The sequence below is a fragment of the Pinus tabuliformis genome, chromosome 5_1, assembly GCF_031772625.1.
Source record: "Pinus tabuliformis cultivar Carrire ecotype Pingquan chromosome 5_1, CPIR1, whole genome shotgun sequence".
Lineage (NCBI taxonomy): Eukaryota > Viridiplantae > Streptophyta > Pinopsida > Pinales > Pinaceae > Pinus > Pinus tabuliformis.
Genome location: NC_142305.1, coordinates 3,689,914 through 3,713,054, shown reverse-complemented (window position 1 = coordinate 3,713,054; position 23,141 = coordinate 3,689,914). Strand labels below are relative to the sequence as shown.

The 23,141-nt window shown below is 39.8% G+C and overlaps 1 protein-coding gene across 1 annotated transcript in view; it reads left to right on the top strand.

Annotated features, from left to right (window-relative positions):
* LOC149163256 (ARM repeat superfamily protein) overlaps positions 1-23,141 on the top strand; it is a 188,381-nt gene that overhangs the window by 15,139 nt on the left and 150,101 nt on the right. Inside the window, exons 3-4 of the mRNA XM_089431653.1 lie at positions 16,581-16,717; positions 16,971-17,016. Coding sequence (XP_089287779.1) covers positions 16,581-16,717; positions 16,971-17,016 — 183 coding nt within the window. The remainder of the gene's footprint in view (positions 1-16,580; positions 16,718-16,970; positions 17,017-23,141) is intronic.

Below are 23,141 nucleotides of genomic sequence, written 5' to 3'. Positions count from 1 at the left end.
TCGTTGGGCCTATTTTTCTTAATTTGTCAGCCATGCGCTTTGTATATTCACCCATGCAAAAATGCTTCTGCCTATTTTGCCTATTTTGTAGAATTGAGAGATCTGCCATTGCAGAACTGACACCTTCTGCCTGGAGCATTGAAGTGCGTCAAATTATGTGTGTCGGAGGTGTTGTGCTGGAGGTTGAACGTTGTGCATTGAAACCAAAACTGCACGCCATTTGGTATGTTATTGCAGTTGGTATGTTATTGCTCATACGTTGATTGATATTATGTTGTGATGAAGTGCTGTGTATAAACGCTGTGTATGCACAGTTATTACCACCGATACCACATATCATGCACAGTTATCGTTGCAGTTGCAATATATTCATTTAACACCATACCATTTCTCCATATTGAACGCTGTCACGGCATTACCATACCTCCTCCTAGTGCAAACGACTCTTGGCATTCCCCGACTCCATTTTTGAAGTTAGCGCAATTCTTCTTGACACAATTCCTCTGTGCGTAGTTCCTCGACAGGAATGCATAGAATTTTAGGGCGAGCATTAAACTGTGGTACAGGTTAGAAGAGCTCCATAAGCTTTTTCACCTGTTGAGGGTTAAGTTCAAACCGAAACTTTGATTGCTTTCTTGAATATGTCTTCAGAAAGCGACAAGAAATCCCTTTGAATATGGCACTGCACCTGTGCAAGGAATGGCCTTTTAGAACTCCGAAAAGCATTTGGTTCCAGATCCATTCCTCTAGCAGAAGCTGCCTTGTAGATACCATACATCAGTTTAAGTGCGTCCTCACATTTTATTTGCTGCTTCGAATATGTTCACAACTCCATTGCTTTTTAGACCATTGTAAAAGCTCCTCGAGAGTTGGGTTCATGTGGGTGAATCTACCTACCAAGGACTTATCACTGAATATAAAATCATCCACCCACATATATTCATTAATGAGCTCAGAACCTCGATTTGAAAGATCATTACCTGTTTCCTCAATATTACAATCATCTGTTCCAGTTTGGGCATCTTCATTCTGCTCGGGCGTTGCGTAATCCGCGACCTCCTTGTTTTGTGGTGAAGGCTCTGCAGACCCTTGCAAGTCCTCAAGGGTTGGGAGACTCTGTGAGTAACATATGAATGACGGGTCGTACTTGTTTGTACCCATGATGTGGACTTCAAGAGTTGGGTTTGCAGGCTCGAACAAGCTTTGCTACCTCCTTCAATAAAGATCTTGCTCTGAGAATAGAATGACTACTGAAACAGGAGAATGGGAATCTAGTGCCCTCTTTGTGAACAATTAAAAGAGAATAGGTGACCAAATTCTTTGCAGATGTCTTTGACCAAACTCTTGATGCTGAGAGAAAAAAATAAGGTAACGCAGTCGGCCTGTCAACTGGTGGTTGAACTGCACTAAGTTTACTATTGATAGCTGCTAGTATTTATTCATCTGGTTTCTTGTTGCTGATCTGGGCTATAAAAGACTAGCAGAAAGTGCAATCCATTCATTCGTTATACAGGCATATTATATATCGCCTAAATATACACCACTCAACCATTTATATCGTTGAAATCTGGTCTCCGTGTAGCTCCATTTTTTTGAAGGTTGAATGGTATATTATGGTGATGGTATTGAAGAATAGTATAGTGTTATATGCTTTATAATACATGTTGGAAACCATGCAATGTAAATCTGATATGCGCTAAGGACTGTGTTCTTCTTATGTATGTTGGAAAGTGCTCAACATATGCTACAAAACTAGTGAACCTTCAGTGACCTGTGCGTTGTCACCTGTGAGCTGCATTGATTCTCGTGCTTCTTTGAAAAAGAAGAAATTTGTAGATGATGCTTTGTCTCATTATATTTTCTGATTTGGAGTGCGTTAATCTGTTTTACGTTAAAGATCGTGCCTAACCTTTCATTGGTTCTCTCCATAGGACGCAATAATTTATACAGGGTTTTGACTAGATTATTGAAGGATGGATTTAGATCCAAAGAACTTATGGGATTCTATGGAAAGAAAGAGTTGTCAAGCTTTGAGTTTCTGAGTTTTGTTTAGATTGACATCCACAAAGATTATGTTAGGTTCTAGCTGTTATATGCGTTGAGGTCATATTAAGAGCCAATCATTACTGCTCATGGTTGGTGTGTATGTTGATTTACGTTGAAGTCCTGGTATGCTGATTGCGCTGGATAAGGGTCCTGGTATGGCATATGCTTTAGCATTGGATGATTTATTACGCATAACTTTTTTCACAGTGTTGTTAAATTGTTGAGTTTGTAGCGTGGTGGAGCACCTTTTTATTTGATTTGGGATTGCATTCAACAATATAAATTGTTGGAAAATGGTCGATGGAGTGTTGGAATTACTAAACAATTTAATACATTCTACTGTCAATAGTACAATCATGATTGATAAAGCCATTCTCAGAGACATTCAAACCTGTCTGCAAAATGCACATGACAAAATTGATTTTTTGCAGCTTGAATCACAACTACAACAAGAGGAGTTACAAAAGTGTAGTCATGATTCTGAACTTGTCTTTGTTTAGGACAATTCTTTGTTTGAGACACACTTCCATCAACAACCAGAAATTGATCAGATCATTGAGCCCCTCTCAGGAGCAGTTGTACATGCAGATGCAGAAATTTAGTTTGCACTTCCCAAGTCGGTCATTAGACCTTGGGAAGAGCTTGTCCACAACAAGCACAAAACTGGTCTTGGATATGACAAGGATGTGTCCTTTCATATTCCAGTTTCAGAGTGCTGGATTTCTTCATGACAATTCACCTTCAACTGTTTCAGATTCTGTCCCTTTTCCACAACAGCAACAACAAAATGTTAAATGCCAACATTGTGACTGAGTTGGCCATGTTAAAGATCACTGTTTTGATCTTCATCCATGTAAGCATTGTCATAAAACCAATCATTCTTCAAACAGATGCTTCAGAAACAAACCTCCTGCAAGAACAAAGATTCATCTTGGATGGATTGCTTCTTGGCAATGGGCTTCAACAGCCAAGAAGATATTTTTCTCATACAACAGGATTTGTTCTCAAATATTGAACAATCTTGCAGTTGAGTTTTCTCCATCATCTCACCTTGTATCTGACAGGGGGGAAATGATGGTCATCTACAAGCTTCAAAGCCACATCAAGCGAGCTTGAGCCACAACCTGCCATACCAGATTTAGAGTTGTCGCCAGAGACAAAGATGCCTTTGAGCATGCCTTCAGTTGGTTATTTCTCTTCAAAGAATTTGCGACACTTCCTCTAGTAAAAGACTTTAGCTTCTTGCCAATTTTGGAAGAGTTAGGAATTGCATTAAGCATTCCAGAGTTGGTGGTAATTCTTAAACCATCACAGGTTGAGACCTCCCTTTTCAGGTTAAGGTTCTCCCTTTTATGCGAGGTGAGACCTCCCTTTCATGGTTTAAGGTTTCCCTCTTCAAAACATTAGGAGCACTTCCTCTAGTAGAAGACCTCAGCTTCTTGCTAGAACTGGAAGAGTTCTGGGAACTGCACTAAGCATTCCAGTGTAGGTGGTCATCCTTAAACCACCTCCCTTGATACCAACATTTCAGAGAGCACATTCAGCCTAGTGCTGCCATGCATTTTTGTACGTTTTGTACTGCAGCTCTTTTCTTGGACTCATACATAACCCTTTAGATTAAAGGGGGGAATGTTGGACACCTAATCCTCTAAGGGTTGGTGTGGAAGCTGAACAACCAAAGGGAGTCCAAGGGTTCACTTGGAATATGAAACTAAGGGTCATTCCTATGTATTATAAATATGTATCATTGTGAATAAGAAAATCAATCTAATGTTTATCTTTCATATTGCCCCCGCCATTTATGTGTTTAACACATATTAAGTTAGAAAACTCAGTGTGTTTGTGATTTAAGTTTCTAGAATATCAATCATTTGTGTTTCTAGGTTTTTACACTCAGAAAATTGCAAATCAATTTACTGGGTTTTAAAGAAATCTAATATGGTATCAGAGCGCAGTCTTTGATTGAAGACCCAAGCACATATTTTATCTTTAGGAGTAGTTTTTTGATTCAGAGCGAGCAAGTCATCAGATCGATTTGGTCATTAGAGTTTTGAGTTGTGCGCATTGATTTTACCAGTGTGATTTGTATTCAATAGTTTAATTTGACAATATGGCATATCAAGATCTTAGATTTGAAAACAAACTTGACGGTGCATCCAACTTCTCTTTGTTACGTGAAAGGATAACAATGGTGCTAAAGGAACAAGGGGTTTTGGAGTATGTTGATAATGTCCTAGCTGCATCCACAGATCCTTAGCAATTAGCTCAACATAACAAGATGGATGACAAGACAAGAAAGATTATCTTGGAGGGAGTCAAGGACCACATTATGCCTCACCTAACTGGGAAGAAGAAAGCCAAAGAAATGTGAACTTCCATCATTGGTCTCTATCAGGGTTCGAGTGAGGCCAGGAAGTTGGTGTTGAAGGATAAGGTTAGGAGCATTAAAATGTCCAAGTCAGATTCAATGGTTTCTTACCTCACCAAATTTTCCAAAGTAAAGGAAGAGTTGGCTGGTGTGGGTGAGACAGTTCCAGATAGAGATCTGGTGAATTTTGCTCTATTGGGTTTCACCAAGTCATGGCAAGCCTTCATCGATGGAATATGTGACCGAGAAAACCCTCTAGATTGGGAGAGGTTGATGTAATGTCCTCTTCAAATTGAGGAAGAATGAAGGAATAAATAGCGTATCAATCCCTATAGGTTATAGTCCTCACTAGCAGCAAGACGATCGACGGCTTATCTAAGGCTAAGTTTCAAGTGAGAATAGGGAGCTTCTGATACACCCAAGGGTACGTGGAAGTGCAGTTCGTGCGCGGTTTTGTCTAATGCGCTACTACTCGAAGGGTACCCACAGGGGTTGCAAGGAATCCAACCAGCGTGACCACCTCTTGTAGTTCCTGCGTGCATGCCTCCCCAAACCCGCAGGTTTATGCGCTCAACGACAGATCCTAAGGTTTAAAAACACTGGAACACGTCTCTAGCCTGAAAAAAATCTGCAAATTGGAGGTACAACCAACCCTGGAAAGTGCTCTAATACCACTTGTTATGCTCTTGACCTACGAGAAATTCCAGAATACCAAAAATGCGAAGAAATATAGCCCAGAACACAGAATAAAATGAGAAAAACAACAAGTATTTTATTATTCAGAAATAGATTCAATGTTCACTTGCCTCTTCGAGGGGGCAACCTCCAGCAGAGCAGAGCTCGATTACAATAAGACTTGATGATCTTTCCTTTACTAACTAAGACTATTTATAGCTAAATGACATCCAAAACCCTAACTACTAGTGGTCCCTTGCATAACACGGGTTAACCACTTTATTTATTAACTATGGCCCGTTTACAACTAACTGTGGTCCCTTTTCTCTAATGCGGGTCAACCACTTACAATTATTAATGTGGGCTTTATTTACTCTCTAACTAACTATGACTATGACTCAGCCCATTGGGCTTATTACATAAATAAAGGGGTTAAGGTTGGACCCTAACATAGTATATCAAAGTCACAAATCTCCTTACTTTAGTTGGCATTACATTGCACTGGCTTCCTCCATTTAGATATTTCTTATGTGCACTTAGCCACCTTTTACCAACCAAGCAAGGGATGAATACAATCATTCGTGAGGATATGTACAAGCAATCTGTATATGTCATTTGGAAAAATCTTCAAGGTGGGTTACAACCAAGGATGACCTTCTATGTTGAGCACTTCATGATGAGGGACAACTTATTGTCCGCCCCCATTGCATGCTTTTCCATTGAATGCACACCCTACAAATTCCCTTATGATAGTTCAAAGTTGGATCTCATCGACTGCAAATTGAGACAAACCACAAAATAGACCATTTAGACAGGATTTGTCAACTATGTCATCTCTGAGAGATTGAGTCAGAGGAGCACCTCATCTTTTGTTGCCCCATATATTATGAGATACATGAAAGATTTCATTCCCTATTTTGAGGGATCTAAACACTTTCCAGTTTCTTCCAAAAACTCAAACCAAAGATGTTTATCCCTTTAAACACAAGAGGCCCTCAGACTTTGTATCCACACTCTTTATGTTGATTTATGTAGCTTGGGAGGTACTCCAAGCCCTAGTGTTCGAGGGTTGGAGGTCAAAGCGCCACAAGTAGGCTTTTGGGCTTAGAACCTAAGCCTGGGGTTTTGCACCCATAGATGTTTGGGCCAAAATCATGACGAATTTTTGACATGTGATGGATGAGAATGATAGCTCTCAGCGAGACGATTCTAACGCAACGAGAATCATCTGATTCCCTATGAAACTGGATTCGTCCTATAGGCCCCACAAATCCCGAATCCATCGTGTCCGACGCGATTCTCTCCAGATTCGTGTCCAAAACCCATGACACGTCGTGTCCTTTTTTGACACGTTGAATCCGACTGCGTGTCATGATTGGGAATCATGTCCTGTTTTCCAGGACTTGCTAGGGTCAAAAAGTGACCTGTGCGGGTATGAAAAGGGCGTATTTGCTCATTACAGCCACGCATATTTTCATTTGGCAAGTGTTTTGTGAGCTGTTGGCAAGTGGAGAAGGGTTTGCAGCAAGGAGTTAAGGGAGTAGAGCATTCAACAAGGAGAATCAACCACCAGGTAAGTGCATTTCGCCTCCATTTTTTTGCATTTCTTACAGCAGTTTGTATATGATTTTTTGTTTACAAATTTGTGCATGCTTTGTTCATTTCTTTTACAGTATTCATGGCTCAATCAAAGGCAGCAATTGGGGGGCAAAGGAAGGGCAAGAATGTCATGGGTAAAAATGCCCCTCCTCCCCCAATATCATCAGAGTTTGCTCCAAGTAATGTTGAGGGAAGAGGACCTAAAAACAATGATAACTATCCATTGTGGAAATATGTCACAAGAGAGGATGGGCCAAACACCAAGGGAAAGGGAGGAGGCAATGTGCAATGGAAATGCAACTTTTGTAACATTTCTTTCAAAAGCACATATTACCGTGTGAAATCACATTTGTTGGCTTTACTTGGTTGTGGGATTGGAGCTTGTAGGGCTGTTTCTTCACAAAAGAGAAAAGAACTGGAAAAGGAGGCCAATGTTGGTATGGAACATGTGGCTTCAAAATAAAAAAAACCCAAGAATGAAGACCCCCTTCCATTTTTGAGGAAAGCCCCCACCAAATTTCCATTTGAGAGTTCTACTTCTACTGGGGGACAATTATCAAAAAGAAGAGCACTTGGTCCAATGGACAAGATTTTCCAAAAAGAGAGACGAGAAGAGCTTGATCTCACCATTGCCTTCTTCTTCTACCAAAACTTCATATCATTTAATGTTGCACATTCACCTCTATTTATTGAGATGTGCCGCCGAGCTCTAACTCAAGGGGCTCCAACAGGGTATGTGCCTCCTGGGTCAGAGATGCTGAGAACCACATTGTTGACGAAGGCAAAAAAAGAAGTGCAAAAAATGCTTGAGCCTATTGTAGCATCATGGCCAACATCTCGGGTTAGCATTGTTTCTGATGAATGGACAGATCCAGCACGACACCCAATCATCAACTTCATGGTGTCTTCCTTGAGTGGTCCAATTTTCCTGAAAGCAGTGGATACACTTGGCGAATACAAGGATGCACAATTTATGGGTGAGTTATTTATTAAAGTTATTGATGATGTAGGTGTTGACTCTTGTGTGCAAATCATTACAGATAATGCACCTGTTTGCAAGGCTGCTGGCATGATTGTGGAAGCTAAATATCCACAAGTGTTTTGGACACCTTGCATTGTCCATTCATTGAACTTAGCACTGAAATCCATTGCTTCTGATGTGCTTTGAATTGGAAGCATTATTGAGGATGCAAGACATATCCGTAACTTTGTGCAAAATCATACAAATGCCCTCACTATCTACAAGGAGTACAGCGATCTATCATTGTTGAAGATTGTTGATACACGGTTTGCATCTTCATTCATGATGTTGAAGAGGTTGAGGGAAGTCAAGACTGCTCTTGGGTCCATGGTTATTTCTGAGTTTTGGTCTTTTTGGAGAAAGACAAATCAGGTAGCCTCTAAAAGAGTGAAGGACATAGTGCTAGATGATGCTTGGTGGGAGAGGGTAGATCTAATTATTCGGATCATGGACCCTATCATTTCTTTGCTTCGAGTTGCAGATACAGACAAACCCATCCTAGGAGAGGTTTATGAGGGATGGGATTCCATGATTGAGTCTGTGAGGAGCATTATTCTACAAAGTGAGTGCCCCGAGTATGAGACATCACCAGAGGACTTCTGTGATACCATACATGATATTCTTGTCAGCAGATGGGACAAGAATTGTACACCTTTACATTGTTTGGCTCACTCATTGAACCCCAAATACTACAGCCATGAGTGGTTGAATGGTGGACCTTTCCGCAGATTCCATCCTCACATGGATGGTGAAATCTCACAGGGGAGGAAAGAGGCATTCAGGCGGATTTATCAGGATAGTGCATTGCTTGCTGAGGTGGAGGATGCCTTTGCAGAGTTTTCCACTGGCAGTGGTCGATTTGGAGGTTATGATGTGATTAGAGACAGGGGGGCTAAGAAGCCCTATTCTTGGTGGGCAAATCATGGGGCAACAAGCCCTCCTCTTCAGCAGTTAGCCATGAGGCTCCTCTCTCAGGTGACTTCATCCTCTTGTTGCGAGAGGAATTGGAGCACATATGGGAATTTGTATAGTGTGAAGAAGAGCAGGCTTGAGCAGTCCAGGGCAAAGACAATGGTGTATGTGCACACCAACCTTCGTCTTATTTACAGGCAGAGGTAAGAGTGGTTGAGGGGAAAGACAAAGATGTGGGATGTCTTTCCTGATGATATGGGTCTGGACACCACTGTTGAGTTGGCATTGGCCAACATGGATCTCAATGATCCAGTGCTAGAGCCTGTTAGATTTGATGCCTTAGAGGGGTCAACCTCCACACCAGCAGATGCAGAGGCGACTATGGATACAGGGGAGGAGGAGGATGCAGAGGCGAGCAGTGGGGACCATGATGATGAGGACAGTGATGCTGATTCTGATGCTGATTGATGCCTTGAGGCTTGTATACCTGTAGTTGTTTTATATTTTCTATTTCTATTTGCCATTGGCATTGCACCAGCACTACTTATGTAACACATTTTGATTTGATGACTTAATGAGAAAACTACAGTTGTCAGTGTGTTTATCTTACTATCTTGTAGTTGTAAGTTGTCTTTCAGTTATGAATTATGAATCATGATTTAAATTTTTAATAGATTTATCATTTATGTGACCAGTACCACTGACATTTATTTGAATTTTGTATGTACTACGGATGCTAATAGCTATAGATGAAGATCTATGTTTGAAATCAATAAATTTATATCATTAATTAAAATTTGTGTAAGAAATATCTAATTTTTAATATATATATATATATATATATATATATATATATATATATATATAACGAATCCTACGTGTCCTGTTCTGGGGGGTCAACGTGTCCGAATCTGACATCACGAATCCCGAAACCTACGAATCCCGAATCCCCGTGTCAGGTGACTTAGGCTGCTACAGACTATAGTACACTGAGAACAACACTCGGGGAGATTACTTGTGCGTACGATAAGGTAGTTGGGTAGTACGACTAAGGGTACAGTCGATCCTCCTTAGTTAGCACCCTAAAAGATTTGGGTTGAGTACTATTGTTGGACCCCTGTGTATATTGCGATCTGTAGCCCCTGACACTCCTTTGTGACCATAATTCCCTTTGCTATCTACAGATCGTCCACTACCTTATCTTTCAGATCAGATCCAACAGTTGGGATTTTGCTGCCGCAGTGCAAATCAGATCCAATAGTTGGGGTTCTGCCGCCGCCGTACAAACCAGATCCAACAGTTGGGGTTCTACCGCCGCTGTGCAACTCACATTCAACAGTTATGGTTTCACAGTGCATCAAACTTTTTGTGCAGTGAGGCTTGCTGCTACCACAGTTCAGACCCTATTTTCGCAGGACATTGGGTAGGATCAAGTTTTCTGGAATTTGGTCACTGCAGTATCAATCAACGAGAAGTAAAACTCCTTTTGGAGTAAAAAAAGAAAGAAAGAAAAAATAAGTCTTAGACCATCTGAGACGCTTGCAAGAGACTTAGCCCATAAGCTTCAGGACAATGAGTTGATCACAGTCGTACCATTCACTTGTCAGCCTCAATTTTCTAGTGGTGCCAATTTTTTCCGAAGTGACTTCAAGTGATCCTCGCCAATAGATTCTTGAGCTCGCCCTCTTTGCAAGAAGACTACTCTTAAGTAATTGACTGGGGTTTGTGTATGGTAGGTACTAGATCTCAAGTCATGGCCTATGAGAAGATCGAGAGCCTTGAAAAAAGGTTGGATGAGTTCCAAGGCAATATGGAGCAAATTACCTCACATCTTTCACAACTCACCAATATGATGCAGAGGCCTCATCGGGAGGAGCATAGTGTTGATGAACACCTCGAAGGAGAATCTAGCCATCACATTCACTTCCATGGAAATCACCAACATTCCCACCCTCGGCCACCCAAGTTGGACATGTACAAATTTGATGGCTCTAATCCTGCAGTATGGGTAGCACAATTGGAACAATATTTCTCCCTTAATGATATTTGCGAAGATCACACTAAACTACGTGTGGGAGCCCTTTACTTGGACCAAGAGAGATGGCAATGGTGGCAGTGGCATTAGAAATGTTATCCCGGGAACATAACTTGGCACATGTTCTCAAAAGCCCTATGTGACTGCTTTGACAGGGAATCTAATTTTTTGGGCCATCTCACTAAGCTCCGACAAACAGGCATAGTAAAAGACTACATTGCAGCCTTTGAGACATTGGCCATTAGAGATGACGGTCTAGGAGATGACTTCTACTTGGAGTGTTTCATTAGTGGTCTCAAAGAAGCCATCCAAGCCCATGTCTGGATGCACCACCCAACTACGTGGATGGATGCCTACAAAAAGGCCGTCGAGGTGGAACTCACCTTAGCTGCCCAGTCCACTCATCCAAATTTCATAGCCAAGGGGCGTCCCACCTAGGCTCAGGGCCCTACCCAAACACTTAAGGTTCAAAAGGTGTCTCCAACAGAAATGGCTGAAAGAAGAAAACAAGGACTGTGCTACTACTGTGATGACAAATACTCCTCAGGCGTAAATGCAAGGAACCAAAATTCTTTCAAATTGATGCTACTGATAACAGCTCATTTGAGGAAGCCCCACCCCTTGGGGGCCCAAGGACGAAGTTGAGGAAACCCAACCTGACAATGATCTCACAACTATGCCAAATGAACTAGTTATCTCACTACATGCTTTGGCGGGAATTTCTTCGCCTCAAACTCTCAAAATTCGAGGCTTTCTTAAACATCGACCAGTAGTGGTATTGATCGATAGTGGCAATACTCATAACTTTATCCATAAGTGAGTCATCGAAGCTATTCATTGTTTTGTGCGGACAGTCTTTAATTTCCAAGTCCTTATCGCTGATGGGGGGACCATGAAATGTGAAGGCTGTTGTGAAAATATTAAACTTCAGATGGGAGACTACCACCTAAAGACCCACATGTTTTCTATTGAAATGGGTGGTTGTGACATTGTCTTGGGTGTTGAATGGCTTTGCACACTAGGCTTGATCACAATGGATTTCCAGGAGTTATATATGAGCTTTAAGCAGAACAACCATATTCATACATTACGTGGACTTCAGGCAGGTGCTCCTACTATCATCAGCTCGCATCGAATGGGGCTTTTGAAAAAGGGCCATCACGGAGTCATCGCCTAATTTAATGCCATCTAGGCCATTGAATCCACTACTCCTCATATTCATCCTAAGATGCAACAGGTCTTAGACCGCCACCAACAGGTATTTGACAAACCTAAAGAGCTTCCACCCTCTAGGGTGAACATGATCATAAAATCCCTTTGGTCCTGGGGGCCCAACCGTCTAATGTGCACCCATACTAATATCCTTTCACCCAAAAGAATGAAATTGAAAAAATCATCAAGGAACTCCTCGAAACCGGTGTTATTCGTCCTAGCATCAGTTCGTATTCATCACCAGTGGTCATGGTGCTAAAGAAAGATGGAGAATGGCGCATGTGTCTGGACTTTCGGGCCCTCAACAAGCTCACTGTCAAAGACAAATTTCCTATTCCGGTTGTTGATGATCTTCTTGATGAACTACATGGTGCTCAATTATTTACCAAGCTAGATCTTTGCTCTGGCTATAACCAAATACGCATGAAGGAAGTAGACATTCCCAAAACTGCCTTCTGAACTCGTGAATGTCATTATGAATTCTTGGTCATGCCATTTGGTCTCTGTAATGCTCCATCTACTTTTCAAAGCCTCATGAACCACCTGCTGAAACCATATCTTCGAAAATTTGTCCCCGTCTTCTTTGATGACATTCTCATCTACAGCCTAACTTGGGACAAACATCTTCAACATGTAGACTTGATCTTGCAACTGCTCCAGAATCACAAATTATTTGTCAAATTGTCCAAGTGCTCTTTTGGCGTGGAAGAAGTCGAGTATTTGGGACACATTGTGGGTCGTGAAGGAGTGAGTGTTGATTGAAAAAAGATACAGGCAATGCAAGATTGGCCCAACCAAAAACCTTGAAGAGTTTGAGGGGATTCTTGGGTCTCATTGGCTACTATCGCAAATTTGTCCGCAATTATGGTCACATTGCTAGACCCCTCACTAATCTTCTCAAGAAAAAATCATTTCTCTGGATTGATGCAGCTTAGCAGACGTTCGTGGCTCTCAAACAGGCCATGTGCTCCACTCCCATATTGGCCCTACTAGACTTCACCAAATCTTTTGTGATTGAATGTGATGCTTTCGGTACTGGTATTGGTGTTGTATTAATGCAGGAAGGTCGACCATTGGCCTTCACCAACCAACAACTGAGTGGAAAACATCTGGGTCAATCTACCTATGAGAAAGAAATTATGGCCATCGTACATGCGGTAGACACTTGGCGACCATACTTGTTGGGGCGATGTTTCCAAATCCACATGGACCATCAAAGCCTAAAATATTGTTTGGAGCAACCTCTATCATCGCCACAACAAAATAAATGGCTGGCCAAAATGCTGGGATATGATTATGAGATAATTTACAAGAAAGGGCGTGACAATGTAGTAGCTGATGCTTTATCGTGCCAATTTGAGGATGAAAGCACCCTGCTATCAATCTTTATTTCCATACCAGATTGGATTGAGGAGGTCTGCAAGGAATGGTTCTCATACCCCCCCTCTCTCTCCCAACTTATTAATAACTTGAGAGAAGATCCTAATTCCTCAGCCGACTACTCTTGGAAGGATGATATTCTTCGCTACAAGGATCGAGTAGTTATATCGTCAACATCCACCCTCAAAACCCGCATTTTGGAAGAGTTGCACTCATCTCCAATTGCGAGCATTCAAGCTTTCAGAAGACTTATGCTCATGCTCGTCGTTCTTTCTTTTGGACTGGCATGGAAAAAGACATTCTTAATTTTGTAGCTGAATGTGATGTGTGTCAACGCAACAAAGGAGAAACAATCAAGTTACCGGGAACCTTACAACCATTGCCACTCCTTGCCTCTGTCTGGATGGATGTTTCCATGGATTTCATCATTGGTCTCCCAAAGTCGGGCAACAAATCCGTCATCATGGTGGTTGTGGACAGACTTTCTAAAGATTCTCATTTTTGCGTTCTACCCCACCTATTTACCCCCACTTTGGTGGCTCAAGCTTTCATGGACCAGATCTTCAAACTGCATGGCATGTCGACTTCCATTGTGTCTGATCGCGACCCCACTTTCACCAACAAATTTTGGTAAGAAATTTTCAAGCTACAAGGCATGCAACTCCAACTAAGTACCGCATATCATCCCCAAACTGATGGTCAAACAGAAGCAGTGAACAAATGTTTGGAGACATATCTAAGGTGCCTCACTTCATAAAAGCAACATAAATGGGTACAGTGGCTACCTTTAGTTGAATGGTGGTATAATACTAACTATCATGAAGCCACCAAGATGACTCCATACGAGGCAGTGTATGGCCAACTCCCACCTTCACCTATTTCTTATATCCTTGGATGTTCTAAGGTGTAGGCAGTTGATCAACTCCTATAGAACCGTGCGCCATGATAGCTCATCTCAAAGATAATCTACATCAAGCTCAGAATCAAATGAAGCAATAGGCAGACCAACATTGTTCCAAGCGCACATTTCAAGAAGGGGATCAGGTATTCCTACGACTGCAACCATATAAGCAAACATCTCTCAAAGAAAAGGGTTGCCAGAAACTAGCACCAAAATTCTATGGACCTTATCAGATACTTTAGTGCATTGGAGCAGTCGCCTACAAACCAGCCTTGCCACCAACTTCAAAAATCCATCCTGTCTTCCATATATCATGCCTCAAGAAAATAGTGGGGAACAACTGTAGAATTCAAAGCAGTTTACCCGAATTGGATGAGGAAGGCTCTCTTTGGCTCCAACCAGAACATGCCCTCGATACTGTGAAAGACATCTCTATGGCCGCACGATCAAGGAAGTCCTCGTCAGGTGGAAAGACACCTCTCTAGAAGATGCGATCTGGGAACCAACCACTATTCTTTAGTAGTTTCTGCAGCTTCATCCTCGAGGACAAGGCTCTTTTTGTGGGGGAGGGCATGTTAGGGTCCAACCCTAACCCCAATGCACCGAGTCATAGTCATAGTTAGTTAGAGAGTAAATAAAGCCCACATTAATAATTGTAAGTGGTTGACCCGCATTAGAGAAAGGGGACCACAGTTAGTTGTAAATGGGCCATAGTTAATAAATAAAGTGGTTAACCTGTGTTATTCAAGGGACCACTGGTAGTTAGGGTTTTGGGTGTCATTTAGCTATAAATAGTCTTAGTAAAGGAAAGATCATCGAGTCTTATTGTAATTGAGCTCTGCTATGCTGGAGGTTGCCCCCTCGAAGAGGCAAGTGAACATTGAATCTAATTCTGAATAATAAAATACTTGCTGTTTTTCTCATTTTATTCGGTGTTTTGGGCTATATTTCTTTGCATTTCTGGTATTCTGGAATTTCTCGCAGGTCAAGAGCATAACATACTAGCATTGAGACTGAGCCGAAGGACTAGCTTTTATAATGGACTCTAATCAATGGTAGGCCAAGTATGGATATTTGTCATGTCCTTGTGCTATATCAGCAAAAGTCCAAACACATTGTAGAAGTGAGATGAGATTGAACATTGCCTCAAGTTAGAAGGGCTGAGTGCCAAACTCTGCGAGAATGATGGGCTGAGGAATATTCTGTTTGCATTGAATGAAGCAACAAAGGAGGATGGTCTGTACTCTCTGTATGGAGGACCAATCAGACTCTAGTAAACTATGACCCCAAACCTTAGATCCGTATAAAAGTTGTACTCAAGTTAAATTGGATTTTAACAACCATCCCTTGTCATTCTTTTGCATTTTGACATTGTGGCATAAGCTTTTATATTTCATTTTTTTAGCAGCTGCGTCAACTTGTGAGTGATTTCCAGGCCCTCTTCTCATTGAATGAGGCAAGCAGGGAACTAGTACAAGCGACCGACAACAACCAAACAAAAGAATTAAGGACAATTGGTAAGTGTGAAGCAGGACACACTACATCAATCAAGGCCTCCTATTCGTGCCCTTCCTAGACAGTGAAAGAAATGATGACCACCAAGGTGAAATAAGGCAACAAGTACAACTTCCAAGCATCATTATCCATTATTTGATTTCAGCCCATGATCCTTACTTAAATGTCCTAAAGGCTAAAACATTAAATTTAAGCAATTTGTGTACGGCAACGGTTAGTGCCCCTCATGTTTGTTGACCTGCCATAATTTGGCGAACAATCTGATGAAGTGGATGAGCTGATCAATATATGAGTGAGAGGCATCTGAGAAACTGCTATATGAGGATCATATGAGGCTGCTGGCTGAAAATCTGCATTTTTGGAGAAAAATCCCTGTATGTACATGGGTAAGAGTTCCTATGCTAGGATATCTGTTTATAGGGAGTAGGTTGCTTTACTTGTGTCCATTGCATATATCCGTGGGTTATGTTTCTTAAACTTGAGTGAGTGGCCTTGGTAAATCCCACGTGTCTTATTATCCCACATGGACATCATAAGTTGCTTGGAATGTAAACATGCATCTCACATCAGTAATTTTTTTTAGTAGTAATCTTTATTCTTGCGTGGAATATTCAGATGAATGTTTTTAGGCAGTTTGGAACTTGGCCTTAGATTTATTGTTTTATGCTTCCCAAGTTGGCATTTCAGTCCAAATAATCTTTGTAGCTTCTGGGTTACAAAGATGAATGTCTTAATCTACCTATGATTCTTATAGAGTTAAGTCCATCATTTGAACATAAATCTACCTTTCATGATGTTTAACATATTGAATCGATGGTTTTATTGATTTCAAATATTCTTTATATGCATCATTGTTTCACAATATTTGCATCCATGTATAATACCCTTTGCCATGTTGTGAATCTCTTGTTATCAGGTTGCTTTGATCCTCTTCAGCTCTTTAACAGAGACTATAGGAGATTTCTTGAGACCACATTTTTCTACACTACAAACAGTATTTGTAAAATGCCTGCAAGATGAAAGAAGCAACCGTGTTAGGATTGCAGCATTAAAGTAAGTGCCATTTTCTTTACTTGCCTCTATGTTGTGTACTGTACTATTATACGATCGCTTTGATGGTAGCACTACTAACTAATGTTCAGGAAATTAACCGTCTTACGTGAAAGACAAAGATACTTATCCTGTATTCAAATCTTCAAATTAGTCAGTTAATGTTTCACAACTGGATAAATTCTATGGTTATGCATCAAATTTGCAAATTTTAGGTCAAAATCTGAAATTTTAAAGATGTAATTTTATCTTGCAGGGCTGTCGGGTCGTTTGTGGAATACATTCAAACTGAGAATGAAGTGGTAAGTTATAATTTTTCTGCTTGGTTCTTGAGAACGAAAAATGAAAGGTTCTTCCCTTAAGTCGGTTGTATTCAATACCTGGTGGATTATTCTTGAAAATATTCATATACACATTCTTATGTGCACTTTTATAAGAGAATTTTTTTTTATACACATTCATTGTTATTATGTGGACCCTGCCAAAATATTGTGCTACTGATTTGTTGGTTAAAACTTTTGCATTTCTCAATAGACATGTTGTTTAGGTTATGTAATGACCAACGGATTAAAAAATTGAACATTCAAAATAAATAGGACATCAATGAGAAATCCATATAGGATAAATATGATGTATTGAAATTGAATATATAAATGATTGATGATTACAATAAAATGTGACATTGTGCATAAATATGCATTGAATGGTCACCTACTTGAATAGACATGCCTTTTAGTCGCGTGACATTTGGTTATTTAAAATTATTATTATTGTTAATACTTATTATTATAGATGAATTTTATGTATGTTACATTTCTTCCCCCTTCAAAGATGCTTTGTCCTCAAAGCATAATCTAGAAAATGCTACATCTTTGTTCTTGCCTGTGATGCTTTGTTCTCAAAGCATAATCTAGAAAATGCTACATCTTTATTCTTGCATGTGATGCTTTTTCTTTGTTGCTGCCAAGTTTGAAGCAACTAATTCATATGATCTTTGAAGCTCCGGAGAAAAATGTTGCATTGCAAAAGGGTCAGTTCTTCCTAATTTGATTTTGTTATTGCCTGCAATGCTTTTACTTGATGCTGTTATGGTTGAAGCAACTAAACAGTACAACCTGGAAATTGCTAGACAAAAAAATTTGCATTGTGAAAGGGTCAGTCGATCGTAATTTGATTTTTTGTAACGCTGTATGGTGCAATATATTATTAGGGATTTTTTTAACTGCAATTCTTGTTATGGCTTTGGAAATAAGTTAAATTGGTATTCCAATAATTAGAAATGCAAACTGACTTTTGATATTTGCAATGGAATTTATGATTTGGGTGATGATAGAGTTTTATAGTTGAACTTCCATATGATATAATAGGATTGTTAGTGGCAAAAGATGGACCTTCAATTTTATCTGGATTTGTAAGTGATGCTTAATTGATTGATGTCTTTGCCAACTATAGATAAATATTCATTGAATTTTCAACTTTAATTGCATCTATGATAGGAGTTCCCTTTAAGCAAAATCTAGCACCCTAGTGCAAATCCTCACCAAGCAATCTAGATTGAGAGCAATAAATGAGAGTGTTACCATTGTCACCTCATCTACTATTCCCCTCGTTGTTGTCGTTGGATACAATCCCCACAAGGGAGGCTTCCCTTGTAGCTCTTAAGGATCAAGTAAACCAAATGGTCCTTGGCTAAATACCCCCTAAGGGTTCTACTACATGATTCAACCAAGGACAAGTATGAAATAGTTAGGCTTTTAGGTTGGTTAGGAGACAAGAAACCATGAATTTTCGTGCCAAATTTGCTGACAAAGATCAGGGTAGCTCCAGGGGCTGCTTGGGTTGACATCAATGACAACCACCTATCAAAAAATAGCTGGCCCTACAAAAATTTCGGAGACTAGATCTTACCCGCAAGAGCCTAAATCTAGCTGTGATCCAACTCTTCTCTCTTGATTTCACCTGCACAAATAAATTTACAAAAACTCAAAACCCCAATATATACAGAAATCTTAAAACCTCGAAACCCCAATTAAAAAAATAATTAACAAAATAATATTATACAAATTCATTTACAAATGTACAAATATACAATGCTTTTAAAAGGAATTTTGAGAAATATTTTTTTAGAGATTTTTTGATAAATGGCTAAGTATATTTTGGAAAATAAATGCAAGCTACAACCTTAGCAAAGTTAGATAAACCATAAAAATATCTGAAGTTCAAACAAAGTTAGCGTATGTCCGCAGTTTGTGAACTTAGAGCCCAAGGACTGGGGAACCTGCAAACACTATATATTTTCTTCAAGAAATCTTGTTAGACATATAGCGAATCGGATCACCTAAGAGAAACCCAAAATCTACCAATATAATATTCTTATCACCATCTAATGAATAAACAAACTTTAAAAAATTTAAGCACAATATAGGAATGCCCGTACCCAACACGTACCACGAATCAATATTCTATAAACACCATGAACTTCACCCCAAAGTCTTTATTATGATTCAAGAAACGTTCCTAGCAGGACAGTAGCATTACATTAGTTTTTCTGCAAAATTTTCTTAGCCAAACTTTAGATGGCTTGAGACACAAATGACTCTCAATTTATAGATAAATCCTCCAAGTGGAAAATAACGGCTAATTGGTTTGATCCTCGTCAAAATTATCTCGGCCGTTCATAAATCCTTAATCAACTTTTAATCTTTGCCGTTGAAATAATTATTTTTGAGGAATTTTCGAATTTTTCATTTAACTCATTTTTTATTAGCTCAAAATTAATTATTCTGAGCTAATTTCCTCAAAAAATTGACTCTGACTTAGCCACCAAGGTCCAATGATTTAATTTTTCTTGAAATTTTTAATATTTCCTTGGTGGGGGGCCTCCAAAATTTAATTTCTTTGATACCCACGATTTTTTCCACTTGGAGAATTTAATTTCTCTAGGACTTCAACTTTGATTCTAATGAATTAATTTTCCGGCTTAGGATTAATTTAGTTTTGGCTAGAAAAATTAATTAATTGGCACTTGAGGGGATTAAATATTTTTTCCACCCTCTGATATTTTAGCCATTGTGTCTAAGTATGAGGGACCATGCAATAAAATATTTTTTACACAAGGTTTTACATAATTCAATCCTTAAAGGGGGAAAACCCATTTGGTGCAGACCTTCAAATTATATACCCAATTCTGTGACACAATATGATCTAGTAGACCAAGTGATTTGTAATAAAATAATTTAGCCAATTAGCTTAAATTATTCTCAAATCATTTTTACATAAGACTTAGCTAAAACAATAGGAATCACCTAAGACTTTGACGAAGAATTCCACCCTAGCTTGGGGTGAGGTTGGAGGGAAAAACTATGCCGACCATCCGTGTTTAGATACACAGATGAGTCAGTGAAATGAAAAACCTTCTAGGATGAAACTCTTGCCAAAATAATAGGCTTACCTAGGTTGTTACATACACATAGGGTCTTACTAGCATCATTTACATTATAAATTTGCAGAATGGGTTTACAAAGACTCAATAAACTGATGACTAATGATTTGATCCTTTGAAAAAATTTGGTACATCTGCTTCCTTGGAACTTTGACAAAATAAGTGCAGAAGGTATGGATTTCACTGGGATTTTAGGCCTGCTCTGAAGCTATTCATCCTTTCCTAGGAAGAAAAATCTGTGCATCTCCTGAATCAAATCCATGGCACGATATCCGAAGAATACATCTAAGACTTCTTCAAAACCCTAAGACCTTATTTGAAGTTCTGTGCTAGTTACTAAGGTGGTTTTCGGCCATGTGGTGGGACATTTCAGGCTAGCTAACATGCAATCTGAAGCCAGATTGAAGGCAATTTATAGAAAGATTCTTGACACGTGTAAAAGGTCTATTCGGCCTCCTTCCCAACCTTATTCCGCAAAAAAACTTGTAGGATTCTTGAGGCTTGTTTCTGAGATTCTTTCAGCTTGCTAGGAGAATTAATTCGCAGATCTAACCAGACAAGTTTGAGGCAGTCTCATCATTGATTTCTGAATGATATGATGCTTTGTTCGTGAGTTTATGGAGTTTTGTGCTAACTTCAAGGTTGATCCAAAGATTCTTTTGTTAGGTAAACTTGACTCAGGATAGAGTCAAAGTTGACCAGGTTAAACAATGATGGTTTTGGGGCACATGGTATTGTGCACCCATAGGATTCTGCCCGTGGTATTATATGTAATGGAGCTTATAAAAAGGCCTGAAGGTGAGCGGTGAAGGCTCACTTGGTCGGATTGGCCAGGGTTTTGGCCAATGCTAATGAGATCTTATTAGGTTGGGTTTTTCCCCAGATTTGGGGTTTCCCGGATAAGCATGTGTGTTTATGTGTTTATGGTTGTTGTTGGTTATTTTTATATTTATTCCTCTCAGTAATTCTCCGTAATCAATTTGTGTTCTCGGGTAAATTTCTTAACAATTGGTATCAGAGCTAGATATTGGCTTCAAATGGATTCTTTGATGCCAGGGGTTTATAGTGCCTGATGAGATCAATGCAGCCTTTTTTATAGATCTGGGTCTGAAAATGATGGTGGAACAATCGTACACGGAAGAACCTCGAGGAGAATGTGCGAAAGATAGTGCCGTAACTGCCAAGGATCGCAATGCATTTGTGATATTTACCGGTTTGGAACATGTTGACGAATTGTTCGGGATTCATGCGGCTATTTAAAGAAGGTCAGTGGAAGAAAATTGTTCATGCCTCTTCGAAAAATGTTCGTTTTCTGCTACGTGAGGCCACCGGTGTTGGAGTCTACGAGGTTCTCGTTAGGCTCGCAGTTGGAGCGGTTTGATAGAAGTTTTTGAGCAAATAAAATTGAGAGAGGATGGATCAGAATCGCAGCAGCAATAAACAAAAAAAAAATTAATGAAGTCAAAATTATTGCATGTAAATGGGCATACTACTGTAAGACCTGGTAAGGCATGTGTACCCCTCGGTGATCACTGGTAAACTCTGGGTTAGACCTAGGTGATAGGGGGGATGTCGGGTTAACAATACCCCGGGTAAAAACTCTAAGGGGGGTAAGAGCTAGAGTGAGCGGGATTGTCTCACTTAGTAGGTTTGGCTGGAGTTAGTCAAGGAACCCCAAGTCAAGTATAAGGGGGGAATTGTTAGGTAAAATTGACTCGGGATAGAGTCAAAGTTGCCCAGGTTAAACAGTGATGGTTTTGGGGCACATGGTATTGTGCACCCATAGGATTCTGCCTGTGGTATTATATGTAATGGAGCTTATAAAAAGGCCTGGAGGTGAGCGGTGAAGGCCCACTTGGTCGGATTGGCCAGGGTCTTGGCCAATGCTAATGAGATATCATTAGGTTGGGTTTTTCCCTTGATTTGGGGTTTTCCTGGATAAACATGTGTGTTTATGGTTGTTGCTGGTTATTTTTATAATTGTTCCTTTCAGTGATTCTCCGTAATTAATGTGTGATTTCGGGTAAATTACTTAACACCTTTTGTGTACCGCTCTAAGGAAATTGCAGACTAGTTATATGTGCTAATCATTTCTAAGGATTAGAGCTTGGATCTGAGCATTTCTGGGCAGTCAACATGCATTGAAGAGACAAGACCAATTTAGCCTTGGACAGAACACAATGCATGGTTTTCTGAGGGTTATACGCTGGCTATCTGCTGCTCTCCAAGACGCCAATACCAAGACTTATTTGTGCACACTTCTGAGGTATGTTCTGGTTTTTATAAAAATCCCTAACCAGTAATTTAAAGCACTAAATTGAGAGCAAAGATTATGAAGCATTCTCATTATTTTTGAAAAATCTGATTTGGTTTTTTGCCCTATTCACTGGGGTTTTAGTCATATCTTAAGCTCGGTTGTGAAGGACATTAATCTGAAGCATATTGCAGATTGTAGGCACTATATACCTCTGTGATTCTTATGGTCAAATATAAAACTTTCTTGAATACTTACACTTACTGCTGTCAAGTTTAAACTATGCATCCACTTAAAGTATGATCCCTGGCAGAGCTCTAAGATATTATGAAGAACCTTAATGCTAAATTCGAGCTACTCAATAGAACATGTTTTTGGCATCTAGTCCCAACTCTTTTATCTGACATAAATTGTCATTGAAGTTTATAGTGTTTGTCATGGTGTAAGGGTATCATTGGACAGATTCAGACTCTGTTAAGATTTGAATGAGATCTTTGATCAAGATGAGACCTCTGGAGGAGAGGCCTCATCTACAACAGTAAGAATCAAGGGCAATTTAGTTTAAAAACATTTACATCTTGCAACATTGAGAGCTCCTTTAGTCAGTACAAGGGCATCCAACAATCAATAGTATATTTGACATCAACAGAATCAAAGGGCATCTTCAGGTACAACGGTGACAATCTCTGCTTCAGCACTCTTGAGGTTTGAATTGATTGTACATCAGTGGA